General features: G+C 35.7%; 1 protein-coding gene across 12 annotated transcripts in view; it reads right to left on the bottom strand.

The window, feature by feature from the left end:
• The window catches only part of MAPK10 (mitogen-activated protein kinase 10), a 154,079-nt gene that overhangs the window by 74,898 nt on the left and 53,795 nt on the right, over nucleotides 1-25,386 (bottom strand). For 10 of the 12 annotated variants that reach the window (XM_007495941.3, XM_056803202.1, XM_056803196.1 and 7 more), the window contains one exon: nucleotides 10,275-10,444. In XM_007495941.3, coding sequence (XP_007496003.1) covers nucleotides 10,275-10,396 — 122 coding nt within the window. In that variant the 5' untranslated portion in view covers nucleotides 10,397-10,444. Of the gene's footprint in view, nucleotides 1-10,274; nucleotides 10,445-22,790; nucleotides 25,203-25,386 lie in introns of those variants that run through there. The other 2 variants (XM_056803201.1, XM_007495939.3) reach the window with 2 other exon arrangements.

Genomic DNA, 25,386 nt, shown 5'->3' with positions numbered 1-25,386 from the left:
GGTCCCATAGACACCATTCATGGTGAAAGCTTTGGGACTTTCAGAGGTGCTCCAGACACCCTCACAACATTGATAGAGCTGATAGAATTACAATTAGAATCAGGTGTAGTCAACAGCATAGATCTTGATGCCCCAGTATCTAGAAGACAATCATATAACAAATTTTCAATTTTCAGTGTTACATGTGGTTCATTGCTATTTGGGGTAGAATGGACTGGGATAACTGGTGTAATTATATTGGTGTCTAGAAAATCAAATGTTTCAATCTCTGATTCCAGAAATTTGTGTGTACCTCTCTGAGATTCCTCTCATTGAGGAAGATTTACATTTTGTTTATTGTGAGGACATGCCCCATTTCAGATAAATTGTAACATGTCATTTGCCTCATTTTGATTATTGGTTCTATCATTCCCATAATTTCCATAATTGTTATTTCTGTAATTGTTTCTGTTATTATTATTTCTAAAATAGTTGTTGATCCTAGAATCATTGTTCCTAAAGTTTCCACCATTATTTCTGAAATTATTGAATACTCAAGTCCAGCTTCTGCAATTTAACATTAAGTGTCCCCTTTTTCTGCATAAGTAACACATTGGTCTTTGATGTCTTATATTAACTAGCTCTTCTGGGCGATTAAAAGTTGGTACTTCTCTTAAGGGGAGTAGGGTTGTACTTTCTTGCTTTGGGTTTTTGCTTGAGCTATTCTGGAGTTGGTGGAAGAAGTAGGAACAATAGGAGAGACAGGTTGGTTAAAATGAGAGACAATTTCATTCAATTGAGAAAAAGTTTTGGCCATTTGAAAGATACATTCTTCAAGGTATGCAACTCTAGTCTCCATTAAGCTATCTTTCAGTCGTTTCTTTTTCTTAAGAGAGAATTAGATAAAATATTTGATAAAGTTGGTATCCTTAAAGTAATCCTGACAGAACAAATAATCCAGAAATGTTAATAACTGGAGACGATCTAAAATTGTGAGATGTAACAGCTCAGTAAAGCTCCAGTGTGAATTTTAGATTTACTCCATCCTGCTTAGACTAACAAAACAGGAATATCTACACTCCTACTTAAGGATTAAGTGTTGAGAAAGATGGCCTATGACAGACATATGCTAGCAAATGACAAATCAGAAACAACTGACAGACCCCCTGGGCTGCTCTAAGTCAAGCTTAAGCTACCATTAGTACATGTGAGATGCAGGAAGTGATGTAAAAAACAGTCTATATATTTCACATCACTTCCTCTCTCAGGCTCTCTTTTCATAGAGAGGTGGCTCTGGCTCTTGTGTCAGAGAGTGTGGTTGGTGGTGGTGTGCTGGGCATCTTGACATCTTGGCATGGCTGCAGCTATTGCCCGGGTTTGGCGGTGAACATCCTTGATACAATACTGGGAGAAGCTTAGTAGCCTAGTTCAGGTGAAGCATCTTCTCTGAGCTCTCTCAGAGCTTAGGCTGATTCTTTTTTTTTTCCTTTACCTCCTAAAAATGCCATCTTCCTAGGAGGCCCCTCATCTTGGAGGAGGCCTCATGGCTGGAAGGTCTCTGAACTCCCCTTGGCTCAGGCTAAGCCGGAAAAATCCTATACCCTTTTCCCTCTCTCTTCTTCTTAATTCCTTTCATCTATATTAATTAAACCACCATAAAATTTCCAAACTGATGAGTATTTTATTTGGGATTTGAATTAATCCCTGATGACCAATTAAATTTATATTCAGTCTCAACCCTAAATTTACCCTTACACTGGGAGTGGGAGTTTGAGATAGATTGGAACCTCCTCCTTTACTACATGTACCATGATATCTGGCATCATGTTTAATTGCCTAATTTTTCCTACACTTCTACCTTTTTGCCTTTTCTTGAAAAGTAGGCATAGTAAGAAGTGAGGAACAGAAGATTAACGATTAATCAAACTCCTACCTCTCTCACCAGGCTTGTAAGGGTTAAATGGTAGGAGTCTGATGAAAGTGAGGAGAGCAGTTTGTAAAACACTTAGTTTAATTTGAGAAGAAGTAAAGATAGAAAAAAGAAAGGAGGAAAGAGAGATTATTTTTCTAATACCCTGTGACTATATCTAAATTCCTAATACTAACTAAAATTTCTAAAACCCTACTTCAAACTGTCTTTTGAGGACAGGTTCTTCTTGCCTGGCCAGACCAGGCCTATCTAACCTACACTATCTAAAATTGATTCACTAACTACCTATCTTACACTAATAAATCAACAGCCACCACCCACAACCTCCTTAAATTACATTTTATCTTCTAATTGTCAGTGTTCAACTGCCAGTAGCAGAGACAGAGACAGACCTTCTCCTCTCTCAAGATCCAAAGGCAAAAGGCCTCTAATTGTAATTGTCAACTGTTCCTTCCTTATCCCCCTCATCTTCTAGGTAACGGAATCTTCCAGCTCTGGCTCACTGGCACCTGCCAATTCTCTTCCACTCAGAAATCTTTCTACTCTTTTGCCTCTTAAAGAAACAGAAAGAGATTAAGAAAATCCCTTTAACAAATGACAGATCAAAGGGTATCACAATTTTAAAGCTCTTTGGGCATTGTTCAAAATAGCTCTCCAGAATGGTTAGATCATTTCACAAACAAACAGAAAATTGTTTGTTTTTTTAACTCCATTTCCACTTGACTCATTCTAATTTCCAAGTTGTTGAATCTTTCTATAATTTCTTTTATTATTTGCTTTTTAAAATTATTCCAAGAGATCTTTTGGGTCCTGACTCCTTTCAGGCTTCACATGTTGCCATTTGGCCCTTATTGTCCTCTTTTGAGTTTATATTTTTATCTTCCCTGTCATTAACATAACTTTCAATGGTTAGGGTTTTTTCTTTGCCTTTTGCTCATTTTTTTCTAGTTATTATTTTCTGCCTCTCCCATTACCCTATCTGTCTGTTGAGGTTCTGCTCTACTTTTTCCTTCTTGTGGAGAGGTTTGCAATAGTTGTTTTTGTTTTTGTTTTTTTCCAGTCTGATTCTATGGTTTTGGGTTTCTCTCCTTGATATGCAGGTTTGTTGCTTCAGGATGCAGAGAAGCATGTAGAAGTGGCATTTGGCTACTCTCTGTTCTTCCCTTCCTTTACCTCAGGTCACATGAAAGTAGGTAGGACTGGCTACCACAGGTCTCATTTGGCTGCTCCTGGATGTGAAGTTTTCTTAGTTCAGGCTTCCATAGTACTGGTCTTAGACTATTCCTCATTAATGTTGCCTCAGGTACTTGGCAGGAAGTAGGGCTTCTCCCCTACCTGGTGCCTTACTCTCTCACTTCATGCAAAAGTGCTCTGAACTCTGCAAGCTCTTCCTGGTGTGTATTCTAAAAGCTTCCCTCAATGCAACAAGCAATGGACTAATCACCCTTCTTACCCGACCTGGTTGCCTTTGTTTTGAGGTGCTTTATTTCCTATTTTTATCTGTTTGGATTGTTTGGGAGATCTAATACTTTTTTACTCCACCATTTTAGCTACCAGCATGTAACCAGCTCCAATTAATTTTTTTATCTATATTTCCAAGGTCATTTATTGCATGCATTTTCATGGCATTGTGATCTGCAAAGGATACATTTAAAACTTCTCCTTTTCTACATTTGTTGGCAAGGTTTTTAATGTCCTAATACATGACCATTTCTTGTGAAGCAGAGAAAAAGTTACTTTCCAGGAAGTTTTCATTTTGGGATCTCTTTCAGGAAGTGATTTCCATCTCTATTTTACCCTCTTGTTCTAGAATATTGGGGCAATTTTCCTTGATAATTTCTTGAAATGTGATGCTTCTATTTTTATCTTCACTAATTCCAATAATTCTTAAATTATCTTTCCTTGACCTATTTTCCTGGTCACTTGTTTTTACAATGAAATATTTCAGATTTTCTCCTATTTTTTTCTTTTCTTAGACTTTATTATTTTATTAATTCATTTACTGTTTATTTGTCTTATTGTTTCTTGATGTCTCATAGAGTCATTAGCTCCAATTTACCTGTTTATAAATTTTAAGGAATTATATTTTTCAGGGAGCATTTTTTATTTGAGCAATTTTTCTTTAAAGGTTGTTTTCAACAGTGATATTTTGTACTTCTTTTACTATATGGACAATTCTGTCTTTTAAGCTATTATTTTCTTCAATATTTTTGTGCCTCTTTTACAACCCTTTAGTTGTCTTTTCATAATTTTCTTGCATCACTCTTATTTTCCCCCCCTATTTTTCCTGTACTATCTTTTTCTTTTTAAACCCTTACCTTCCATCTTGGAGTCAATACTTTGTATTGGCTCCAAGGTAGAAGAGTGGTAAGGGCTAGGCAATAGGGGTTAAGTGACTTGCCCAGGGTCACACAACTGGGAAGTGTCTGAGACCAGATTTGAACCTAGGATCTCCTGTCTCCAGATCTGGCTCTCAATCCTCTGAACCACCTAGCTGTCCCCCCCCACCCCCCCCCCCGCCTCTACCCCCACTCTTTTATTTGATTTTGAAAATAATTATTTCATTTTTCCAGGAATTCCTATTGGGGTTTATGTCCAATTCACTTTTTCCCCCTTTGCTTATTGCTTCTCTGACTCATGTTGTCTTTTTCTGAGTTTGTGTCTTGACCTTCCCTGTGACCAAAGAAGCTTTTGGGGGGTTAAGTTATTTTTTGTTTTTTATTTATTTTTTCCAGACTATTTCTTGACTTTGAATGTAATGTTTAAGTTAGACTCTATTCCCAAGATATGGAGAAAGGACAGTGTCCCAAACTCCAGGTTTTTTTTTTTTTTGCACTGCTATTTTCAGAACTAATTATAGGAGTTTGGAGATTTTCAGTGCTTTTGATATGGCATTATGATCCAGGGTGAGGTGTGGTCTCTCTTCTCCTGGACCACTCTCTGGTCCTTAACCAGGAAGAGTCCCTGCTCATTTGAAACCACAAGCAATATTACTCCTCAGGGCCTTTGCACCCTTATGACCACAAACAATACTGTTCCTTAGGGCCCCTGATCCATGTGACAGAAAGTATTCCTCTCCACCCTGGAACTGTGACCCATAAGTCATTATAGGTAAGAAACTGCAGGACAATGACCGGTCCTTTGTTTAGTACTGGTATAGGGATCACCTATAATCTCTTTCTGATCAGTCTCCTGATTCCCTGCCTCTAACTTAAAAGATCTTGAAGCTGCTGCTGCTGCTGCTGCTGCTGCTCTCTCTGCCTCCAAGGTCCTAGGCTGGTATAGTGGTTATACCAGGAGCTATCCAATACTCTCTTAACAGAGTCCACGATGCCCTGGGTACCAAAGTGACCATTTTTATGAATACATTGACAAATTTGGTGATAGAAACTTCTAGGGAGCAGGGGTTTTCCTTCAGATGACACCCCTACTCCATTAATCTGTTTTGCTTTGAATTTTTGCTTCCATTTTTCCACTTCCTTTTCATTATAGGAAAGTGATAAATTTAAGTCATCAGTGGTTGTTAATGTTAAAATTAATTCAGGCCCTTCTATGACTGCTAGCTTTGCATTGGCATCTGCTTGATCATTTCCCCAAGACAGGGTCAGTGCCACCTGTATGGGCAGAGCAATGAACTACAGCTAGGGCTTCAAGCAGCTGGAGAGCAGAAAGAACTTCATTAATAATTTCTGCATTAGCTATGGATTTTCCAGCTGACGTTAAAAATACTCTCTGGAGCCAGAGCATCCCGACTGAGTGACAAATGCCAAAAGCATATCTAGAATCCATATAAATTGTTGCCTTTTTGTCCTTGGCAATTATACAGGCCTGCTTCAGAGCTATGAGTTCTGCTCCTTGAGTGCTAATATTAGAGGGTAGTGAAGCTGACCACTCAGTGGCAAATTCTGTGACTATAGCAGCTCCAGTGTAGCGTATGCCATCTCTCATAAAAGAAGAACCATCAGTAAATAAGACCAGATCTGGATTGTCTAAGGGAGTGTCCAAGAGATCATCCTGAGGCTTTTCTGCCATGGACACTAGTGTTTCACAACTGTATGATGGTTCTCCTGAAGTTGGTAAATCTGGAAGCAAGGTGGCAGGGTTAAGGGTTGTACAGCGTTTCAAGGTAATATTTTCGCTATTTTAACAATTATTTCATACCTTGTAATTCGCTAATCTGAGAATGCCTGTGTTCTATGCCTTAGCAACAATGCTTCTACCTCATGTGGGCACATAATTGTTAATGGGCATCCCAATACTAGATCAACAGTTTTTGTCACTAGTAAGGCTGTAGCAGCTAATCCTCTAAGACATGGTGGTGCTCCTGATGCTACTGGGTCCAGTTGGGCAGAATAATAAACAATTGGGCACTGAGAAGGCCCGAAAGTCTGAGTTAAAACACCTGAAGCTACCCCTCTTTGCTCATGTACATACAAAGTAAATGGCTTGTTGTAATGTGAGATGCCTAGAGTGGGGGCAGACAGGATAGCCTGTTTTAGATCTGATAGAGCTGACAAGTGTTCTGGCTCTAATTTGAGGGGTTCAGGGACTGAATCCCTTGTTAGTTCTATAAGGGGTTTAGTAATTTCCCCATAGCAAGGAATCCATTGTCTACAAAACCCTGTTGCTCCTAAAATTGCTCTCAACTGTTTCTTAGTGGTAGGAGCACTTAAATTTTGATTATTCTCAATTTGTTTGGGAGAAATATAGCAGGCACCCATAGTCAAGATGAACCCCAAATATTCTACTTTAGGGAGACACCACTATTGTGTAATTCCAAAAGAAGGTGTTTATTATCTTCCTGACATGCCTCTGTATCTGTTGAAGCCAAGAGCAGATCATCTACATATTTTATTAATTTGCTATTTTTAAATGTTATATTATCTGTGTCTTGACTCAAAGCTCCCACCCCAGTGTCACAAACCTCTCCTTTTGACCTAAGTTGTCTAGGGCTAAAAAAAAGATATCACATTAACAACCTTCATTAGTTCTGCCATCCTAAAATTCTATATCAGGCATTATTTTAAATTTGTTTGGAGGGGAATGTTGAGAGAGATCAACTATAGCTTAGGGGGAGCTCTATTCCATCAATGACTCCAACTCCAGAAAAATTTGTTGTTCTTAATATGACCAGATACTATAACCCCAATTCAGGCCAACCATCTTAGAGAAAGGTTTCATCAATCCAAAGGTGAGAAAATGGAGATCAAACTTAAAATATCCAAGGGAATAGATAGATATGATTCTAGACTAATACCCTCTATCTCTGAGGAAAGAGATCTCCAACCAAAGCAGAGTGGTGGCCTCTGGCTCCAATCTCTTGCTTCCTCCCCTTGCATGAATTAAAGTCTCTTTTGGAGAAAGGGCTAAACATAGCTATTCTGCTACCACATGATGTTGTGAGACTCAAACAAGGTAATATTTATAAAGTATTTTGAAGTAAAAGGTCATTCTCTTCCACTCACCAGTGGAACCAATAAGAGAAAAATGATAACTAAATAGTCAAATTAAAAATATCACCAAGCAAAATATCCAGTAGTGGACCTATAAAACTCAGAACTATTAAATAATAGAACAAAAAATTTCTTCATATAATATTTGAAAGTGTGTTTACCTTTCTGAGAGATGGTAGAAAAGCCTAATGGAAAAATTACATGACCTAAAGTTAGGAAGACTTTACCATGAACTCTTCCTAAAATATTTGGTAGCTTAGTGAGGCCTGACAAATCATTTTATCTTTTAAAGTCTCAGTTTCTTTATCTATAAAATAGGGATAATAACAATACCTACTACATGATGCTAGTAATATACATAAAGTACTTTGAAAATCTTAAAATAACATAATGTGGACTTATTTAAAACCATATGTTGTGAACTATTACTATTACCATTTTTGTTGTTTCTATCATGTCATTGGGTACCCAATACCAAGGCAATTTATTTAAATAAAAACAATTTTTTAGAATAAAAAAACAAAAGGTTCCATGTATAAATGAATCATGAAAGTATTAAAGATGTATTTAAAAGCTGACTCTAATGAGCAAAGTGCTCATGTACCAGACTTGTGGATATATTTTTAATATTTCACATGATTGATTGAATTGGGACTCAAATTTTGTAGAATTCTAACCCCTCCCCACATCTGCAGCCTGAAAGGCTGATTAGCATTTTTCTAAGGATTCTTTGTAATGGCAAAGGCATTCAATTAGCAATTGTATAAGATGAGGCCAGTATACTGAAGGTCAAAAGAATTTAGGATCTGGGGGTGGGGGGTGGCTACTCCATTGTCTTAGGATCTGGCTCTTTATCTTGTCATAGATTACTAATGTTATGCTAATTTTTCTGTCTTGTCACCTATTTAATTAACTCTCCCACATTCCCCATTCCTGGAAACCTCAAAAAAATCCAGCCTAACTGTCATCTGAAGACTCTACCACCATCACAGGCTTGACATTATGCTGAAGAATCCTGTATCTCTGTGTCTTGTCCCTCTCTATGTCTTCCCTACATTGAGTTTTAAACCCTTCCACCCATATTCCCTCAGCTTTCCTTTCAGGTGGTCAACCCACACAAGAATATTTTGTGGCCCGTGGATGGCTACAAAAACCATTTTATTCCATTAAGTTCTCAGAGCATTTGAATCAATAGTTTTATTTAATAAAATTCCTTTGTATTTCTCTAATATCTTAGTAAGACTTTTTTAGGAAGTAGTTGGTTCTTCACCACTAGAAGCTATATAGCAACTTTTGGGGCATGTTGTAAAGAAGTATGGATTGGACTGGGCCAAAGTTTCTCAAAATGTGTTCTGGGACCACAAGTAGTCCCTGTAGGGTCACTTTCATAATTATGACAAAATATTTTAATTTCTAATATGGCAAAGATTGATAGATATAACTCACATAAACAAAATTCTCCAAATAGGACTTGGAAGGTCTCAATAATTTTTAGAGTGTAAAGGGGGATAATACATGTAAAACCAGTAGAATTGCTTGTTAATTGGAGGAGGGAGGAGGGAAGAGGAGAAGAAGACAACATGAATGGTGTAACCATGGGGGAAAACATTTTTTAAAAAAGAATGTAAAGGGAACTTGAATCTAAAAGTTTGAGAACCAGTAGATCAGATAAGGACTCAGGTCCCCAATAATTCTAACATTCCATGACTCTTCTATTTTTTATCACCCAAGTTAAACTTTAGATTATAATCTTTCTAATTCTGCTCCCATAGTCACATAGGGACATAGATTCAAAGCTTGGAGGGACCTTAACTTTATGTAATCAAATCCCTTCAAGATGAAAGGGAACTAAAATCCACAAAGGTTAATTTGCCCAAAGTCACAAAGGCAAAAATCGACTTTGAGGCAAAAATGAATACTTTTGCCACTAAAAGCTCCCCATTTTAGAAATCTTCAGCAGACATATTAACAGATGTCACTGATTCCAAAAAGGTGTCAGAGTTTTTTGTTGTGTTGTTTTTTTAGTGGTATTTAAGACTGTGAGGGAGGCCTCAGCAGGAAACTGCCCCGCCTTGGAAGTTCAGAACAGACCCCTGATGGAAAACAAAAACATGTCAAAGTCCCAGCAGCGGTATATACCAGAGAAGAACTTGGGGGTCAAGCAGACCCCTGGCGGAAAACATAAACATGACAAAGTTCCAACAATAGTATTTACCAGATAAGGACTTGGGAATCTCTGCATCCATGAGCTACAATTGGAACTCCTAAGCTGAGCTTGTGCGCACCAGATCAATAAACAACCCTTTTGCTTAATTGCATTGTCTATTGGTCTTCCATGGTGGTGGGCGAAAACCCGGATCCTAAGAACTGAAATATTTGAATTCTTATTTATGTCTCTAAGGAACCTTACTTTAGCACTTATAATATCACCTACTTTGGTGTTAAGATATTTTTGCTCCATAAATATTGAAACACAGGGTAGCAAGGTGGCACAGTGAATAGAGAACTGGACCTGGAGTCAGGAAGACAATTTTTCCTGAGTTCAAATACAGCTTACTAGCTGTATGACTCTGGTCAAGTCATTTAACCCTATTTGCCTTTGTTTTCTCATATGTAAAAAGAGCTAAATATGGAAATGGAAAGCTCCTCCAGTGCCTTAGCCAAGGAAACTCCACAGGGAGTTATGAAGAATCAGCTATGATGGAAAAAATAGTGGAACAACAAATATTGAAACATTAGAACCCAAAAGTTATTGACAATAGTTTTTCTCTTGTATGGTTGTAAGATTAGCCAGTAAGCAAGCTTTCTTCAGCAAAATGAATTTTTCCCCAATCTAAAAAAACTATTTTTTAATTTTCTTGTAGCAAGAAAAAGATATAGCAAAATCACAAGATGAGACTCATTCAACTTACCAAACGATTCCCTGAGCCCCAGAGCCAATAGGCTTTAGATTCTGGTAGCGTTTGAGAACTGTGAACGTTGAATCTCCCACTTCTACACTGTAGAACTGGTTGTCTACTTTGCTTTTGCTCATGTTGTAATGTTTGGCAATATATGACACATCCACTTGTTTATCAAATCCCTGTCAGGAAGAGTTAAAAAAAATGAGAAGACTAAATCAATAGCATGAAAAGGAATATAGGCAAGTCTGTTTTTATACAAATACTAATAGTTGCTAATCTTCTCTTCTAAATTTACCTATCATCAATGTTCATGTCTTCCATAAAAATTTAAAAGTCAAACTGAGATCAATCAGAAATGTGAGGATGACATGAAATCACCTTCTAAAAGAAGTTCCCCCCCTCTTCCCCCTCCCCCCCAGGGAAAGTACTAGTAATAGATCTTGATCAATTTTATTCAGGGATGTCCCGCTTCTATTAAACAGATCTCTCTAGCAGAGTACAAAAACCTGGAGCTGGAAGTCAAGACTTCAGTTCTGGGTCTGACTCTGGCACTGGGGGACAAATTTGTCTTTCTAAGTCTTAGCTTCCTTGAGAAGGGTTAGATTAGATGATCGCTTATATTCAAGATAGTGATTTAAAATTAATAAAGTGGATCACACAGGAAAATGTTAGGATAGTTGTTTTCCATAAATCTCTATCAGCTCAAAACCAGGATAAGGAATTCTGTTCTAGACACATAATAGCTAAGGCTGAATCCACAGGCAACCTTGTCACATCATCAACACAATCTAGGCTTGGTTATGAAGGTCCAGTAAAATTCCCCAACCCAGTTCTTCTCATAACATGAAGAAAAGAGGGTATGACCAGGAGTCTGGGGATTGGGATGGGGCACAGAAGCAGCTAAGGGAAAAGAACTTCTAAGGAATTTTTTGTTGTTCAGTTTTTCTCTGTTGTATCTGATTTTTCAGTTGTGTCCCTACTTGGGGTTTTCTTGGTAAAGATATTGGAGTGGTTTGTCATTTCCTTCTCTGGTTCACTGAGGAAACTGAGAGAAATAGGACCATTGGATAAATTGGACAAATTGCAAATAGGCAAATTAAATGACTTGCCCAGTGTCATACAGCTAGGAATTGTTTGAGGCCAAATTTGTACTCAGGAATATGAATCTTCTGACTCTAGGCCCAGCACTGTATCTACTGAGCCATCCTTCTAAAGGAAAGAGGAATCGAAATGAATCTATGTCAATTCCTTTAGTCCTAATTTAATCTCTTTAGGTTGTATAGTAGATAAAGCACCAAGCCTGGAGTCAGGAAGACTCATCTTTCTGAGTTCAAATCGGAGCTCAAATACTTACTAGCTGGTATAGCTCTAAGGCAGACCCTTAACCCTGTTTGCCTAGGTTTTCTTTATCTGTAAAATGAGCTGGAGAGGGAAATGGCCAACCACTTTAGAATCTTTGCCAAGAAAACCCCAAATAGGGACACAACTGAAAAGTCAGACACAACTGAGAAGAACTTATCAACAAAAGTAAAATCCTTCACTCTCCACAATATGATGAGGTTGGGGATACCCAAGGTGAAGGCCCAGAGAGTGGATGTGCTTGTGTAGCTATGGAACAGGAGGAACCAAATACAAGAAGGGAAACCAAATAACTAAGAATTGTAGAAAAACTGAAAAGCAGAGTTCCCAAGAATAAATCTAGACCACAAATAGATAAACCAAGAGAGAGACTCCCCAAAGATAATAAAGTAAAGGAAAAGAGGTCAGAGCACAGTGAACAAGTATTATATCAGAAATAAACAAAGAACCCCAAATTTGTAATCAAAAGGAATTCAGAGGGCTTCTTAGATATCACAGAACAATAGCAAGAAACTCTAGAATTTTTGAAAGAGAAATAATACTCTAAAAAGAAGATAAAAAGAATACAATTGATTTGGAAAATAGGTTCTCCTCCTAATGCAAAACAAACAAAAAATAAACAACAACAAAGAATAAAGCTCAAAAATTAAAAAACCCAAAGGGAATTCTCCACAAAGAATTGGGAGCTCTAGAAGAGAAAATATCAGATGTCAAACATGCTCACACAAAGAACACATCAAAGAAAACTTGGCAAGAAAGAATAAAAGGCAAGAACTTATAAAATAATATGTGGATTCTATTTCAATCAAATGATTGTCCTTGAAGATAGAATTCACAAACATAATTTAAGGATCATAGGTTGTCCAGAAGAATGTGACAAATTAAAAAAAAAAAAAACTTGAATACCAAGTTAGAAGTCAAGTACTGAATTTAATTAATATGGAGAATGTCTTGTTAACAACTACTGGATTTGAACTGATTGATAAACTTAGATAGTATGAACAGAAAATTAAATTTCTTAGTAAATTTAGGTGGTTGAAGGAAAAAAAGATGAGAGAAAGAATACCCAGAACTAGGAAGCAGTAATGTCAGGGTGGAGTCATATATTAATGAAGGCAAGAAAATAGAAGAAAGGAATAGCTTTAAAACGAAGGGAAGTTTATTATGAAGTAAACACTATAGAGAGAACAATGGAAGGGTCATGTGGCTCTGAAGAAGGACACTGAAGTGATAAGGTTAATGTGAATAGGTGTGAGAGAGAAGTGATTTTGGTTTTCCCATCATTTCCTGGAAGTTCTGGATCATTTGTATTAAATAACTATAAGAGGATGGGAGTATAATAACCATTGAGCAATGAGTCCAAAGTATAAGTGATTAGAGAGTTTATTAAAAGAGGCATGAGATTATACTGTTCCAGTTCCTCCCTTGATGATAGTGATATTATGGACTGTGAAATCCAAAGAGCAAAACCTTGAGGACCTGGAGTGGTTCAGTTCTGTTTTATTGGCTTTGAGAAAGGTAAGAATAGGGAGAGAAGAAATATCCTAGCAAAGAAAGAAGGAAAGGGAAGAAGGGTTGAACACGGGCACACACACACACACACACACACACACACACACACACACACACACAATTTGGTGTAGAAATGTGGGTGCAGGAAGGAGATCAGTCATGAATTTCATACCACAGGGATCATAATAAAGGAACTAGTTGCTCTTGAGTTCAAGTCAGGAAACCTATTATCATGATGTACAGAAATAACTGATAAATGTGATTTGAGTCATCCAATAACATCTAAGAAATCATGGAGGAAAAAATAGAAGAACCACAAAATTAAAGAAGGATTTAGAAAATTATAATGTAGTCATGCTCATCAAAAAGTGGAAGAGAACGGTCTACAAACATCAGGTCAGGGAGCTTGATTTTGATTCCTAGGAAAGTTCTAGAACAGGCCATTACTGCAATGATTGGGGAACATCTAGAAAGAGAAGCAGTGATTAGAAAGAGTCAGCATGGTTTATCATGAACAAGTCATGCCAGATTAACTTCATTTTCTCTTTTGACAGGATTAGTAGAGGAATGCCATGAATACAACTTATGGATATTTTAGCAAAATTTTGATAAAGCTTACCATGCTATTCCTGTGGAGAAGTTGAAAAGATAACAATGCCACAATTAGGATTCAGAACTTAATGGCTCACTGTGAGTGATGGAAGCCTCATATATAATCAATACCCAAGGTATCTGTATTTGTTTCTGTGATATTTAACATTTTTATTAATGCAAAGAACTTCAGAGAAGCATTGGGCTCAATTTGAATAAGTTGAAATTCAATAGGGATAAATATAATTTCTTAACCTCAAGAAGAACCAAATTATTTAGTTTCACACTTATAAAATGGAGTAGTCATAGTTAGACAACAGTGGTTCTGAAAAAGACTTGACATTTAAGTGGCCTATATGAGGCAGTGGAGTGATGTGGCAACCAAAGAAGTTGAGGTGATCTTGGACTGTCTTACAAGAGCCACAGATTCTGGGAAGAGGGAGATAGTAAGGTTAGAAGGGCACGAAGGGGAAGATAGGTGGCTTAATGGATTGGGAATCAGGCCTACAAATGGGAGGTCCTGGATTCAAATCTAGCCTGGACACTTTGGTAAATTACAATCCCTAGAACCTACCTTTTACCCCTCTTACACTTTGGAACCGATGCATAGTATTGATTAGAAGATGGAAGACAAGAAAATAGGTAAACTAAGAAACTCTTGAAGAGCTATAAATTGATACAACTTTTCAGAAATCAATCTAAAATTATGAAAGAAAATTTCTTAGTGACATTTTTGTAGTACATAAAAATTGTCAATAAATTATATGCTCAAAACTTCCAAGTCATGAAATCAACAAATTGGAAAACTCAACATTTTCTCTTATCTTTACAACTACTCAAACCTTTCCAAAATGTTAATTATGTGCAAGAGATAAAACAGTTTCTACTGCCTCCATAGTCTGGAACTCCAAGAACCCAATAAGGTAATAATTCAGAGAAGGCTTACAACCTCTTAAACCTAACACACTCTCTTAGCATCTCACCACTCACAAACTCCTGCAGGGCTGTACAAGATGACCCATGAGTTTGTAAAGGAACTTAACTCTATCCCCACAACACATATGCTAATGCCACGGAATACCAAAAGATGGAAGCTTGTCCTGAGTGGGACACAGTGTGACAGTACTGAGTCTCAGCAGCAGAATTCATCCATAGAAGTGAAGAACTGAGAAACAGAGGAAACTTGAACAAAGACATATCTGTGTGACCATGTGGCACACCACTAAGCCTGAGGGGAAAAGCTCAGCATCCAAATGGAGCCAAGTTCTGAACTACTACAAATGACTTTGGTCAGAAGAAGAATTGTCAATCATAGGAAGAAACTGAAATGCCTTTGAGGTCCAGTCCTCAAGGCAATGAGTGTCAAAGGAGAAGTCAGAAACTGCACAATTTGAAAAAACAAATTAAAAAACTAAATTTGCCAAAGATCTCAGAAGAAAACAATTAGAGACCTTGAATCTAGCAGCTTAAAAGAGAATTACTAACTGGGAAATCTGAATTAATGCCTGCAGAGCAGAAATAATTTGGCAGAATAGAAAAATTTCTGAGTCATGCCAACAAGCATCCAATAACCAACCTACCAAAGCACACACATTACTAACAGAGATTCATTTACGAAATGTTCCTCCTCAATGAAATAGTGAACAACTAAAATAGCCAGAAGAATATTCAGTGCTAAGGGAAGGGCCATTTTCATATAATAAAATGACATCATTACCATTTACATTTTAGTGCTATACAAATCAAATGATCAAAGGGATACTTCATAGAATTTGATAAAATAATAAAATTTAAATAGGAAAAACAAGGTATAAACATATCAAGGGAAATAATGCACACAGGAAAGGATGAAGGGGTGAAGGTAATTGTAGACCTCAAACTATTATAAAGCAGCAATTATCAGAACTCTATAGCACTGTTTAAAAAATAAGAGAAGTAGATTGATGGGGTAAGCTAGATAAGGAAGAATAAGAAATAATTGGATTCAATAAACCAATGTTTAATAAACAAAACAAAATATATTGATTAAGAAGCATTTATTTATTTTGATTTTTTTTAACTTCTAGAAAAACTACAGAGAAATCTGTCAGATATTGAACTTTGATCAATACTTTACACCATGTCCCATATTGTGTTCTGAATGGATATGGCTTTACTATTAAAGAAGAATATTTCACATATCTCTCATAGCTATGGTTAGGAGATATATTCATAACCAAACAAGAGATAGAAACAAGTTACACAAGATAAAATAAATGTGTTTGATTATGTAAAAATGAAAAACTTTTGCATGGACAAAATTAAACCCCTTATGACAAGAAATGATGAATTAGAATTTAGAAAGTATGCTATCAAATTTCTCTGATAATGATTTGGGACATGATATGTGAATTATTAACAGAATATGTGTATATAAAATATCAATAGTCATTTCCTAATAGATAAGCAATCAAAACTTATAGACAAACAGTTCTCAAAAGAAGAAACACAAACTATTAACAGTCATATGAAAGAATGCTCCAAATCATTAAAAGTAAGAAAAATGCAAGTCAAAACAACTCTAAAATTTTACCTCATATCCTGCAATTCAGCAAAGAAAACAAAAGATGCCAATAGTTAATGTTAGAAGATTTATGTGTTTGTAGAGTTGTGAATCTATTTAATCATTTTGGTTATGTTGTCAAATAGTTTTTATAATATTGGGATTAGTTGTTCTTTAAATATTTGATAGAATTCACTTGTGAATCCATCAGGCCCTGGAGATTTTTAATTAGGGAGTTCTTTGATGGCTTGTTCAATTTCTTTTTCTGATACAGGATTATTTAAGTATTCTATTTCTTCTTCTGTTAATCTAGACAATTTATATTTTTGTAAATATTCATCCATATCACCTAGATTGCCATATTTATTGCCATATAATTGGGCAAAATAGTTTTTAATGATTGCCATAATTTCCTCTTCATTAGAGGTGAGGTCTCCCTTTTCATATTTGATACGGTTAATTTAGTTTTCTTCTTTCCATTTTTAAAAAAATTAGATTAACCAGTATTTTGTCTGTTTTATTTGTTTTTTCAAAATGCCTGTCTCATTTATTAATTCAATAGTTCTTTCACTATTGATTTTATTAATTTCTCCTTTAATTTTTAGGATCTCTAGTTTAGTTTTCATCTAGGAATTTTTAATTTGTTCACTTTCAAGTTTTTTAATTTGTATGCCCAATTCATTGACCTCTGCCTTCCCCTAATTTGTTAATATATGAACTTGGGGATATACATTTCCCTCTGAGTACTGCTTTGGCTACATGCCATAGATTTTGAAAGGATGTCTCATCATTGTATTTTTCTTCAATGAAATTACTAATTGTTTCTATGATTTGTTCTTTAACTGATTTTGGAGAATCACATTTAAATTCCAATTAATTTTGGATTTGCCTCTCCATGAAACCTTACTAATTATTATTTTTATTGCATTATGGTATGAAAAGGTTGCATTTATTATTTCTGCTCTTTTGCACTTGTTTGCCAAGCTTTTATGCTCTCTAGTACATGGTCAATCTTTATGAATGTACCATGTGCTGCTGAAAAGAAGGTGCATTCCTTTTTGTCCCTATTTATTTTTCTTCACATATCTATTAACTCTAATGTTTTCTAAGATTTTATTCACATCTCCTACCTCTTTCTTATTTATTTTTTGGTTTGATTTATCTAGATCTGATAGAGGAAGGTTCAGGTCTCCCACTAGTATAGTTTTACTATCTATTTCCTTCTTAATCTCCATTAGTTTCTCCTTTAGAAATTTGGATGCTATACCATTTGTTGCATACATGTCAAGTACTGATATTTCCTCATTGTACTTAACCATTTTGGAAATCAATTTGGAATTATTGAAATAGAATAAAATATCCACAGCTTTTGACATAGATATTCTATTACAAGCCATAGATGCTATGGAGGTCACTGATAAAAAGAATGGCTTCAAAGACAGCAAAATATATTTATAACAATACTTTTGGGGGAAGCAAAAGGGAAGCTCATAGGGTGGAAAATGGCTAAACACAACTATGATAAATGTAGGGGAATATTATGGTGATATAACAAATAATGAATGTGAGTAATATAGAGAAAAATTAAAAAATTTACATAAACTAATGCAAAGTGAAATAAACAGAGCCACAAAATCAATTTATACCATGACAATAACATGGTAAATAGAAAGAAAAAAACTAAAAATATTAAAACAGTTGAAGAATTATTAAAAAAAAAAAACTTTGCTTGAAAGGAGATAAATGAGAAAACATTTCTATCTCTTCCCCTGGCAGTTCTGGGCAGTGTATGTTTGTATATTACATATATTTTAAGACTTTTTTGATATATTCATCAGTTTTACTGATTTTTTCTCTTTTTTCTTTAAAAATACTATTTGTTATATGGGATGGTTCTAGGAAGGGTGAGAAATACTCAGGAAAATCATCATGATACAAAAAAGACATCAATAAAAGCTTTTTTTTTTTCAAAAAAAGAAAAAACAAATAATAGGCCCATTATTTGGAGAATTGATTGAAGAATTTTAATATAATGGAATTTTATTTCAATATAAGGAACATTGAGTGAAGGAAAGATGATAGTCATCATAATTATAGTATAATTAAAGACAACACTAGAGGACAAGAGAAATTAGATAAAATATAAAGAAATGGAAGGAGGGAAGAAGAAAATGGCAAAGTGAGAAGGAGAAGAAAAAAGAAAAGAAAAAAGAAATTTACTAAGTACTTACTATATGTCAAGCACTGTGCTAAGCTAGAGATACAAATAGAAAAAGCAAGATAGTCCCTGCTCTCAAATAACTCACACTTTTCTTACAAATTGAATTTATCTGAGAAGGTTGGAAAATCCCAAGAGTGCATCGGCACTGCATATGCCAATGACAGTAGGGTAAAAAGACAAGGTAGATGGTAAGGACCAGTGATCCTTAGAGTTAGTGATTCCCATCTCACCCAAGACATATGAACAATTCTGCTTTTATTGTAAATGATTAAACATCTAGTCAATCCCCAGACAAACTGAACAATGTGAAGAAATATTGAGATTACAGTCTTGGTTTTCAGAAAATAAAAAATTACTGACAGCAAGCTAAAAACTTATGTCATTAGTTTAATGACCCCAAGTTTCTCTCTGAACCAAAGGCTCATTAATAGTACTCTTCCAATGCTACTATTCTTCAAACTTTGCAGAATTAAATTAATATATCTCTCAAAAAGTAATAAAAAAGTATTGTATTTGACATATTACAAACTATGAGTTATGTATAAATGCCAACAGAAAGATGTTACCAGAAAAAAGATGGACTAATCATTCAACAAGACTGAAGAATAATAGAGAACAACATGAATACTCCATTAAAACTCACATAGTGTCATAAGAATTAAATGACCTTTTTATGTTGGGTGGAGGTACTATGGAAGACTTATGGATGGATATAAATGATAGAGCAAGGAAGGGTTTTGGTCTTTATCATTGGAAAGAATACTCACATTGTTGAGATCACAGATCCATTAAAACATCAAAATAAAAATCCCCAGAGTTCCTTCAGAATGCTTTGGTGGAATGAGTATTGCACCAGGACTCAAGTGGTCTGTATTCTAATTCTATTCCAGAATACATATTGAAATCACACCATGTAGTCTTTATCATTTTGGATAAGTCATATATATATATATACATGCCCTAGTCCTCAGCTGGATCATCTGTGAAATGACCATTAATTTTCTGAACATAAAGAATTTGTCTCTTGAAATACTTTCCATCTCTAATAAAAGATTCTATGAATTGAAAATGTCTGCTATATAGAGTAAGTGCTCTGTTTATTTTTTCACCATTTTATTCCCAGACATATCATTTACTTATACATGCCAGGTCATTTATTAAAATGCCTTTTACCTTCCTAAAGGATGGGATGCAGTGTTACTAGGAAGATCAAATGAGAAAATCTTTATAAAAAGCATTGAGCCCATGCCTGGCACATAGTAGGTACTATATAAAGACTTATTCCCTACCATCAACCCCTTCATAAGTAATCAAAATAAGGAAAAATATTTGAATACAACTGAGATTTGACCAGACATAAGCACCAATGAGACAAGGGGACAAAGAGCCAAGAGATTCAAGAGTAGAGAAGAATTTGAGGTTGAAATGGGTTATTCCGAAGTCACTATGGGGAAGGGAAGAAATTGACTATAAAGCAGAGAAGAAGGCATGGGATCATGGGGCAGAAAAATGGATGTCACAAAGAGAGAAGCATAAGATAAAATGATAGAAACTTCTTTTTGGATAAAGCAACACCAGAATTCTTGATCAGAACACTACCCTCAGTAGTGCATGAGCCTGGCAGTCTAGCCCTTCCTCTATACTGACCACCCTTACTTGACCCCACTACCACCATACCAAATGCATGGTGGCTCTACTGAAACCATCTTAGAAAATACTGCATCAGTTTTGAGGAGAATAAAAGTCTTCTAAGAAGCAACTGAGTCAGATGTTATGGCGAATAAAGATAAAACTGGTAAGAAGATACCAAATGGCAATGAAATGGAATAAACCTGATGGCATTTCTGCAGTGATAACTTCTTATCAATGTCAAAAATAAATATAGTCCATTCAGTTTCTACTCCATTGTTGCATCTCATTGTGTTAGAATGCAGCAATATCACCTTAAAGTTGAAATTAGAAGTCCAAAATAGGGGGAAGCTGGGTAGCTCAGTAGATTAAGAGCCAGTCCTAGAGACGGGAGGTCGTAGGTTCAAATCTGGCCTCAGCCACTTCCCAGCTGTGTGACCCTGGGCAAGTCACTTGACCCCCATTGCCTAGCCCTTACCACTCTTCTGCCTTGGAGCCAATACTCAGTATTGACTCCAAGACAGAAGGTAAGGGTTTAAAAAAAAAAAGAAGTCCAAAATGCCAGCAACAAATTTGTGCAGAAGAATGGGGCAGCTAGGGTGAATAGAACATCAGGCCTGGAATTGGGAGGATCTAAGTTCAAATCTGCCCTCAGACACTTTCTAGCTGGGTAACCCTTGAAAAGTTACTTGACCTCAATTGCCTAGCCCTTGCCACTCTTCTGTCTTAGAATTGATACTAAGAAGAATGCTGTCCACTGCCAAAGGAAAAAAACTGTTGGAGTCAAAATACAGATCAAAGCATGGGAATTTTCATTTAAGTTTATTTGGGTTTTTGTTTTGGGGTTTTGTTTTTATATGATTATTCTCTCACAAAAATAACAATATGGTAATGTGTTTTGCATTATAATACATGTATGACTGAGTCTGAATTGCTTGCTAATTCTAGGAGGAAGAAGGGAAGGGAGAGAGGGAGATAATTTGGATCATAAAACTTTGGAAAAATTATGTGGATATTTATTATTCTGTGTAATAGGTAAAAACAAAACAGCTTTATTTTAAAAAATTGATACTAAGGCAAAAAGCAAGGGGTTAGAAAAAAGAAGAAATCCATGCTAGAGTGGACACAATTTTAAAATCACTCAGAGAAAGAAATCACAAATAAAAGGAAGACGATAGAAGCCAATATATCAATTTAGTATAATACTTGAAGCCTCTTCAATAGCTAAAAGTAATCAGAGTATATGAAAGCATCTTCTCAAAAGAAATATGACAATCCATCACAATATGAAAGAATGCTCTAAATGACCAGCAATAAGAGAAATACCTAACAAAAACAAAACAAAACAAAACAAAACAAAACAAAAAACCCCCAACAACTTTGAGCTTTCATTTCACCCAAAGTAAATTAGCAAAAATAACAAAAGAAAAAAAAAGTCAGCATTGTGGAGTTGAACCCAGGCATAGAAAGGCAAAGAAACAGCATTCACTGTTAACATAAAAAAATTTGGAATTGTGTAAATAAAATGAACAAAATGGCCATATTCTTTGATCCAGAAGCTCCACTGTTAGTCATTTGCCCCAAGGAGGTTATGTAAAAATCGAGATTTGAACCCCAGACTTCAATCCCCAGAAGTCCTTTGTACTTCCCAGAATTCCCTATAATCTCACCTGAGATCCCCAATTGGGCAAGATCAAAATTTGTATTTAAACTGGTCTACTTCCTTCTCTTCCTGTACTCAGAGATTGCAAGGATGTAGTGAGTAAACTAAGCATGCGGGGTTCTGAATTTGGCTAAATGAGCCATGGCACGTGGTTTATTATTTTGTATCCTTGATTTCTAATAATCATTAAGAAACCTCATAAAAATATAATACTTTTAATAGAGAAACTAATTTAACTGTTACATTTATTGACAAAAAGAATGGCTCTATATACAAGAAAATATCTTTAGCAACACTTTTTTGGTGTAATAAAAAACTGGAAGCAAAGCCCATCAATTGAGGAATTGCTAAAAAAATTTTGGTACTAGGGGTAATCATTATTTTCATAAAAAGGCTTACATGAACTGATGCAAACAAAGCCAAGAAAAAAAAAAAACAATTGCAATAATATAAATGGAAAAAATAATAATCATAAAATAATAAAAATAAAAGCTATTGAATTTAAAAGACCATTGGTTCCCAAGATCATCTATAAAGATACTTCCTCTTCCTTTTTTTTTTAACCCTTACCTTTCATCTTGGAGTCAATTGACTCCAAGGCAGAAGAGCAGTAAGTGCTAGGCAATGGGGGTCAAGTGACTTGCCAAGTTCATACAGCTGGGAAGTGTCTGAGGTCAGATTTGAACCTAGGACCTCCCATCTCTAGACTTGGCTCTCAATCCACTGAGCTACCCAGCTGCCCCCCCTTCCTTTTTTTTTGCAGGAGTCCTCAAAGATATCCCATTGCACATACTGTCAGATTTGTTTTCTGTGTTTTGGCTTCTTTTACTAAATTTTCCTCATTTCTTTTTTTTTTTTTACATTTTCTTTTAAAAGCTTCTTTGATTTAATATGGCTCTTTGGGAGGAGTAAGGGGGTTGGGGGGGGTAGAGTGCCAGGGAAATAAAGGCAATGTGAAAACAAAGGATACCAACAAAAATTCATTAAAAAGGAAAACAAGCCACTAACCTTTTTGCCCATAGCTGTTCAATCTTTTCTAGACTATTCTGGGCTGGGCTTGTGGTGAGGGGGCCCATGAAATGTTTCTCTATAGTAGAGCATATCTTCACAGCAATACAACTAAATGAGAAATACAAAAAAACTCAACAACTTACCATCTCTGTGGTTCACTGTTTCTAAAGCTCATTTGAATTGAGAGAACAAAATACAGCCTTAAAGGCTCTCCTTAAACAAGGCACATCCATTCTAAAACAAACACAACTTTCAGACATCTTTGTTCAGTGCTCTGCTTTTAACAAGTGAGCATTGAACAGAGATATTCTCATCTAAATTCTTCACCAAATGTCATAAAGGCTCCTCCACACGAGTCACCAGCAGAAGACTTGATAACAAGGTTCTCTAAATGCTTCCATTGTTAAATAGCATTATACTAACCCATTCTAGTAGTGTTAGAAAACCTTCACAATGAATCCCACGGTCACTTGGAAGAGATCTGTCTAACCATCTATACTAGGAAAAAATGGTTCAAAATGTATAACCCTCAGATGATGACCTGACATTGAAAAGGCAACTCTGAGTTAGTCCATCAGGATATGTGTGTATAAAATATTTAGAAGTATTTCCCCTGAGGATCCCCCACACAATCTGAGACTGCCAGCCTGGGATTCCCTTCAGGGTAGATGCCCATGGGAACAGGAAACAAGGACAAGCTTTGGGGTCTCCAACCTATAAGCTAGTCCTGAAATTCGGGGTTCATCAGATCCCACTAGGCCACAAATTTGGAGTTCCCAGATTCCATGTTGACACTTTATAGGGAAAAAAGATAGACAATGAATGAGATGGACATTGAATTGTTCAGGAGAAATAATCTGGGAAATTGTATAGTGCTTTGAAAGACCCTGTGTAGATTAAGGCCACACAGGCCCATTTTTTTCTTTTTTAGATTTTTTTAACTATTTTTTGTTCTTTATCCCCACCCCAGCACTAGAAAAGAAAAGAAAACTCTCTTATCAAATATTCAGTCAAGGAAAAAAAATTTTTTTTCCATGTCCAAGTATAATATGTCTCATTTCAATTCTCCAGTCGTGGTTCTTAACAATTTTTAATTTGTACAATTTGGGCCTACATAGTTCTACTGATTCTTCTCCCTTCATTCTGTAAGAGTTTATACAAGTGTTTTTATTTTTAATTTTATTTATTTTTTTAAAGATATTTTTCCATGTTTACATAATTCATTTTCTTTCCCTCCTCTCTTCTCTCCCTGCTCCTGACAAGCAATTCCACTGGGTTGTACAAGTATTGTCACTTGATACCTATTTCCATATTATTCATTTTTGCTAGAGATCCATTTTTTAAGGCCTAAACCCCAAATCACATACTCATATGTACATGTGACAAGTGATGTCATATGTTTCATGCAAGTGTTTTTAAACTGTCCTTTTCCTCATTTCTTCAGCACAGGAGTTTTCTATTCATTTGTACCCCATAATTTGTTCAGCTATTAACCAATTATGGACACTTTCTTAGTAACTAATTCTTTGCCACTATAAAAAGAGTTGTTATAATTTTTTTCACAGAGGTTCTTTTCTTTATTTATTGACATCTTTGGGATATAGGCCTCGTAGAGGTACTGCTGATTCAAAAAGTACTTGCGCAATTTAGAAAATTTTTTAGGAGGAAGGGTATGAATATTTGGGAAAGCTAAGTGCCAACTTGCTGGGTTAGGACAAAGCAAACTGGCCAACAGCTTACAGTAGCTTTCCTATTAAAAGGGTGCTGGTGGACCTCAGATGGTGAAAGGGAAATAATAAAACTCAGGGGGAAAAATGCCATCATGCCATCTTGGAATTTGTGACAGATATGGAAGGAAATTCTAGGAATAGTATGACATACTCTAGATGTTAGCAGAGTAGATTTCAAAGACATCAAGAATGGGATAGACTAGATCCAGCCAGCACTTGGTCCTGTGCTTCAAGGGAGATGTCTAGATTCCCTCAAGATTCTTTTCAGCTTTTGAGTAGCTTAATACTCTTTTCTTCCAATAAAGTTGAAATCAAATAAAGTTCATTAAAAAAGTTTTTTGGAATAATTTGAGTGATAAAAAATTGGAGTGATGAGCATGGATGGCAAACATTAATGATTCACTGAGTTCAACATAGAGGAGGGTTCTTGATCCAGAAATTCTGATGATTAAATCAAACAATCATTCAGATGAGGTTTAGAAAAGTAACTGTCTAGAGAAAATGTGGAGATAATTAATTAATTGAATCAATTTTTAAAATGATATGTATATACAAGACATGTAAGCAAATATGGATAACTGAGGATAAGTATAAAAGGGTGGCATAGTTCATTATGATCTGGAAATTTAAAACACAGTGCTAGCTAAGATTTTCAACAAGTGTCTATAACCAAAAAAAGAAGTAACTTTTCCTTCTTTTTTTTTTTAACACTTACCTTCTGTCTTGGAATCAATACTGAGTATTGGCTCCAAGGCAGAAGAGTGGTAAGAGCTAGGCAAAGGGGGTTAAGGGACTTGCCCAGGGTCACACAGCTGGGAAGTGTCTGAGGTCAGATTTGAACCTAGGACCTCCCATCTCTAGTC

Source organism: Monodelphis domestica, chromosome 6 (genome assembly GCF_027887165.1).
Source record: "Monodelphis domestica isolate mMonDom1 chromosome 6, mMonDom1.pri, whole genome shotgun sequence".
NCBI classification, from domain to species: Eukaryota; Metazoa; Chordata; class Mammalia; order Didelphimorphia; family Didelphidae; genus Monodelphis; species Monodelphis domestica.
Note: the sequence above shows the minus strand (reverse complement) of the source record. Positions and strands in the feature narration are given on the sequence as shown.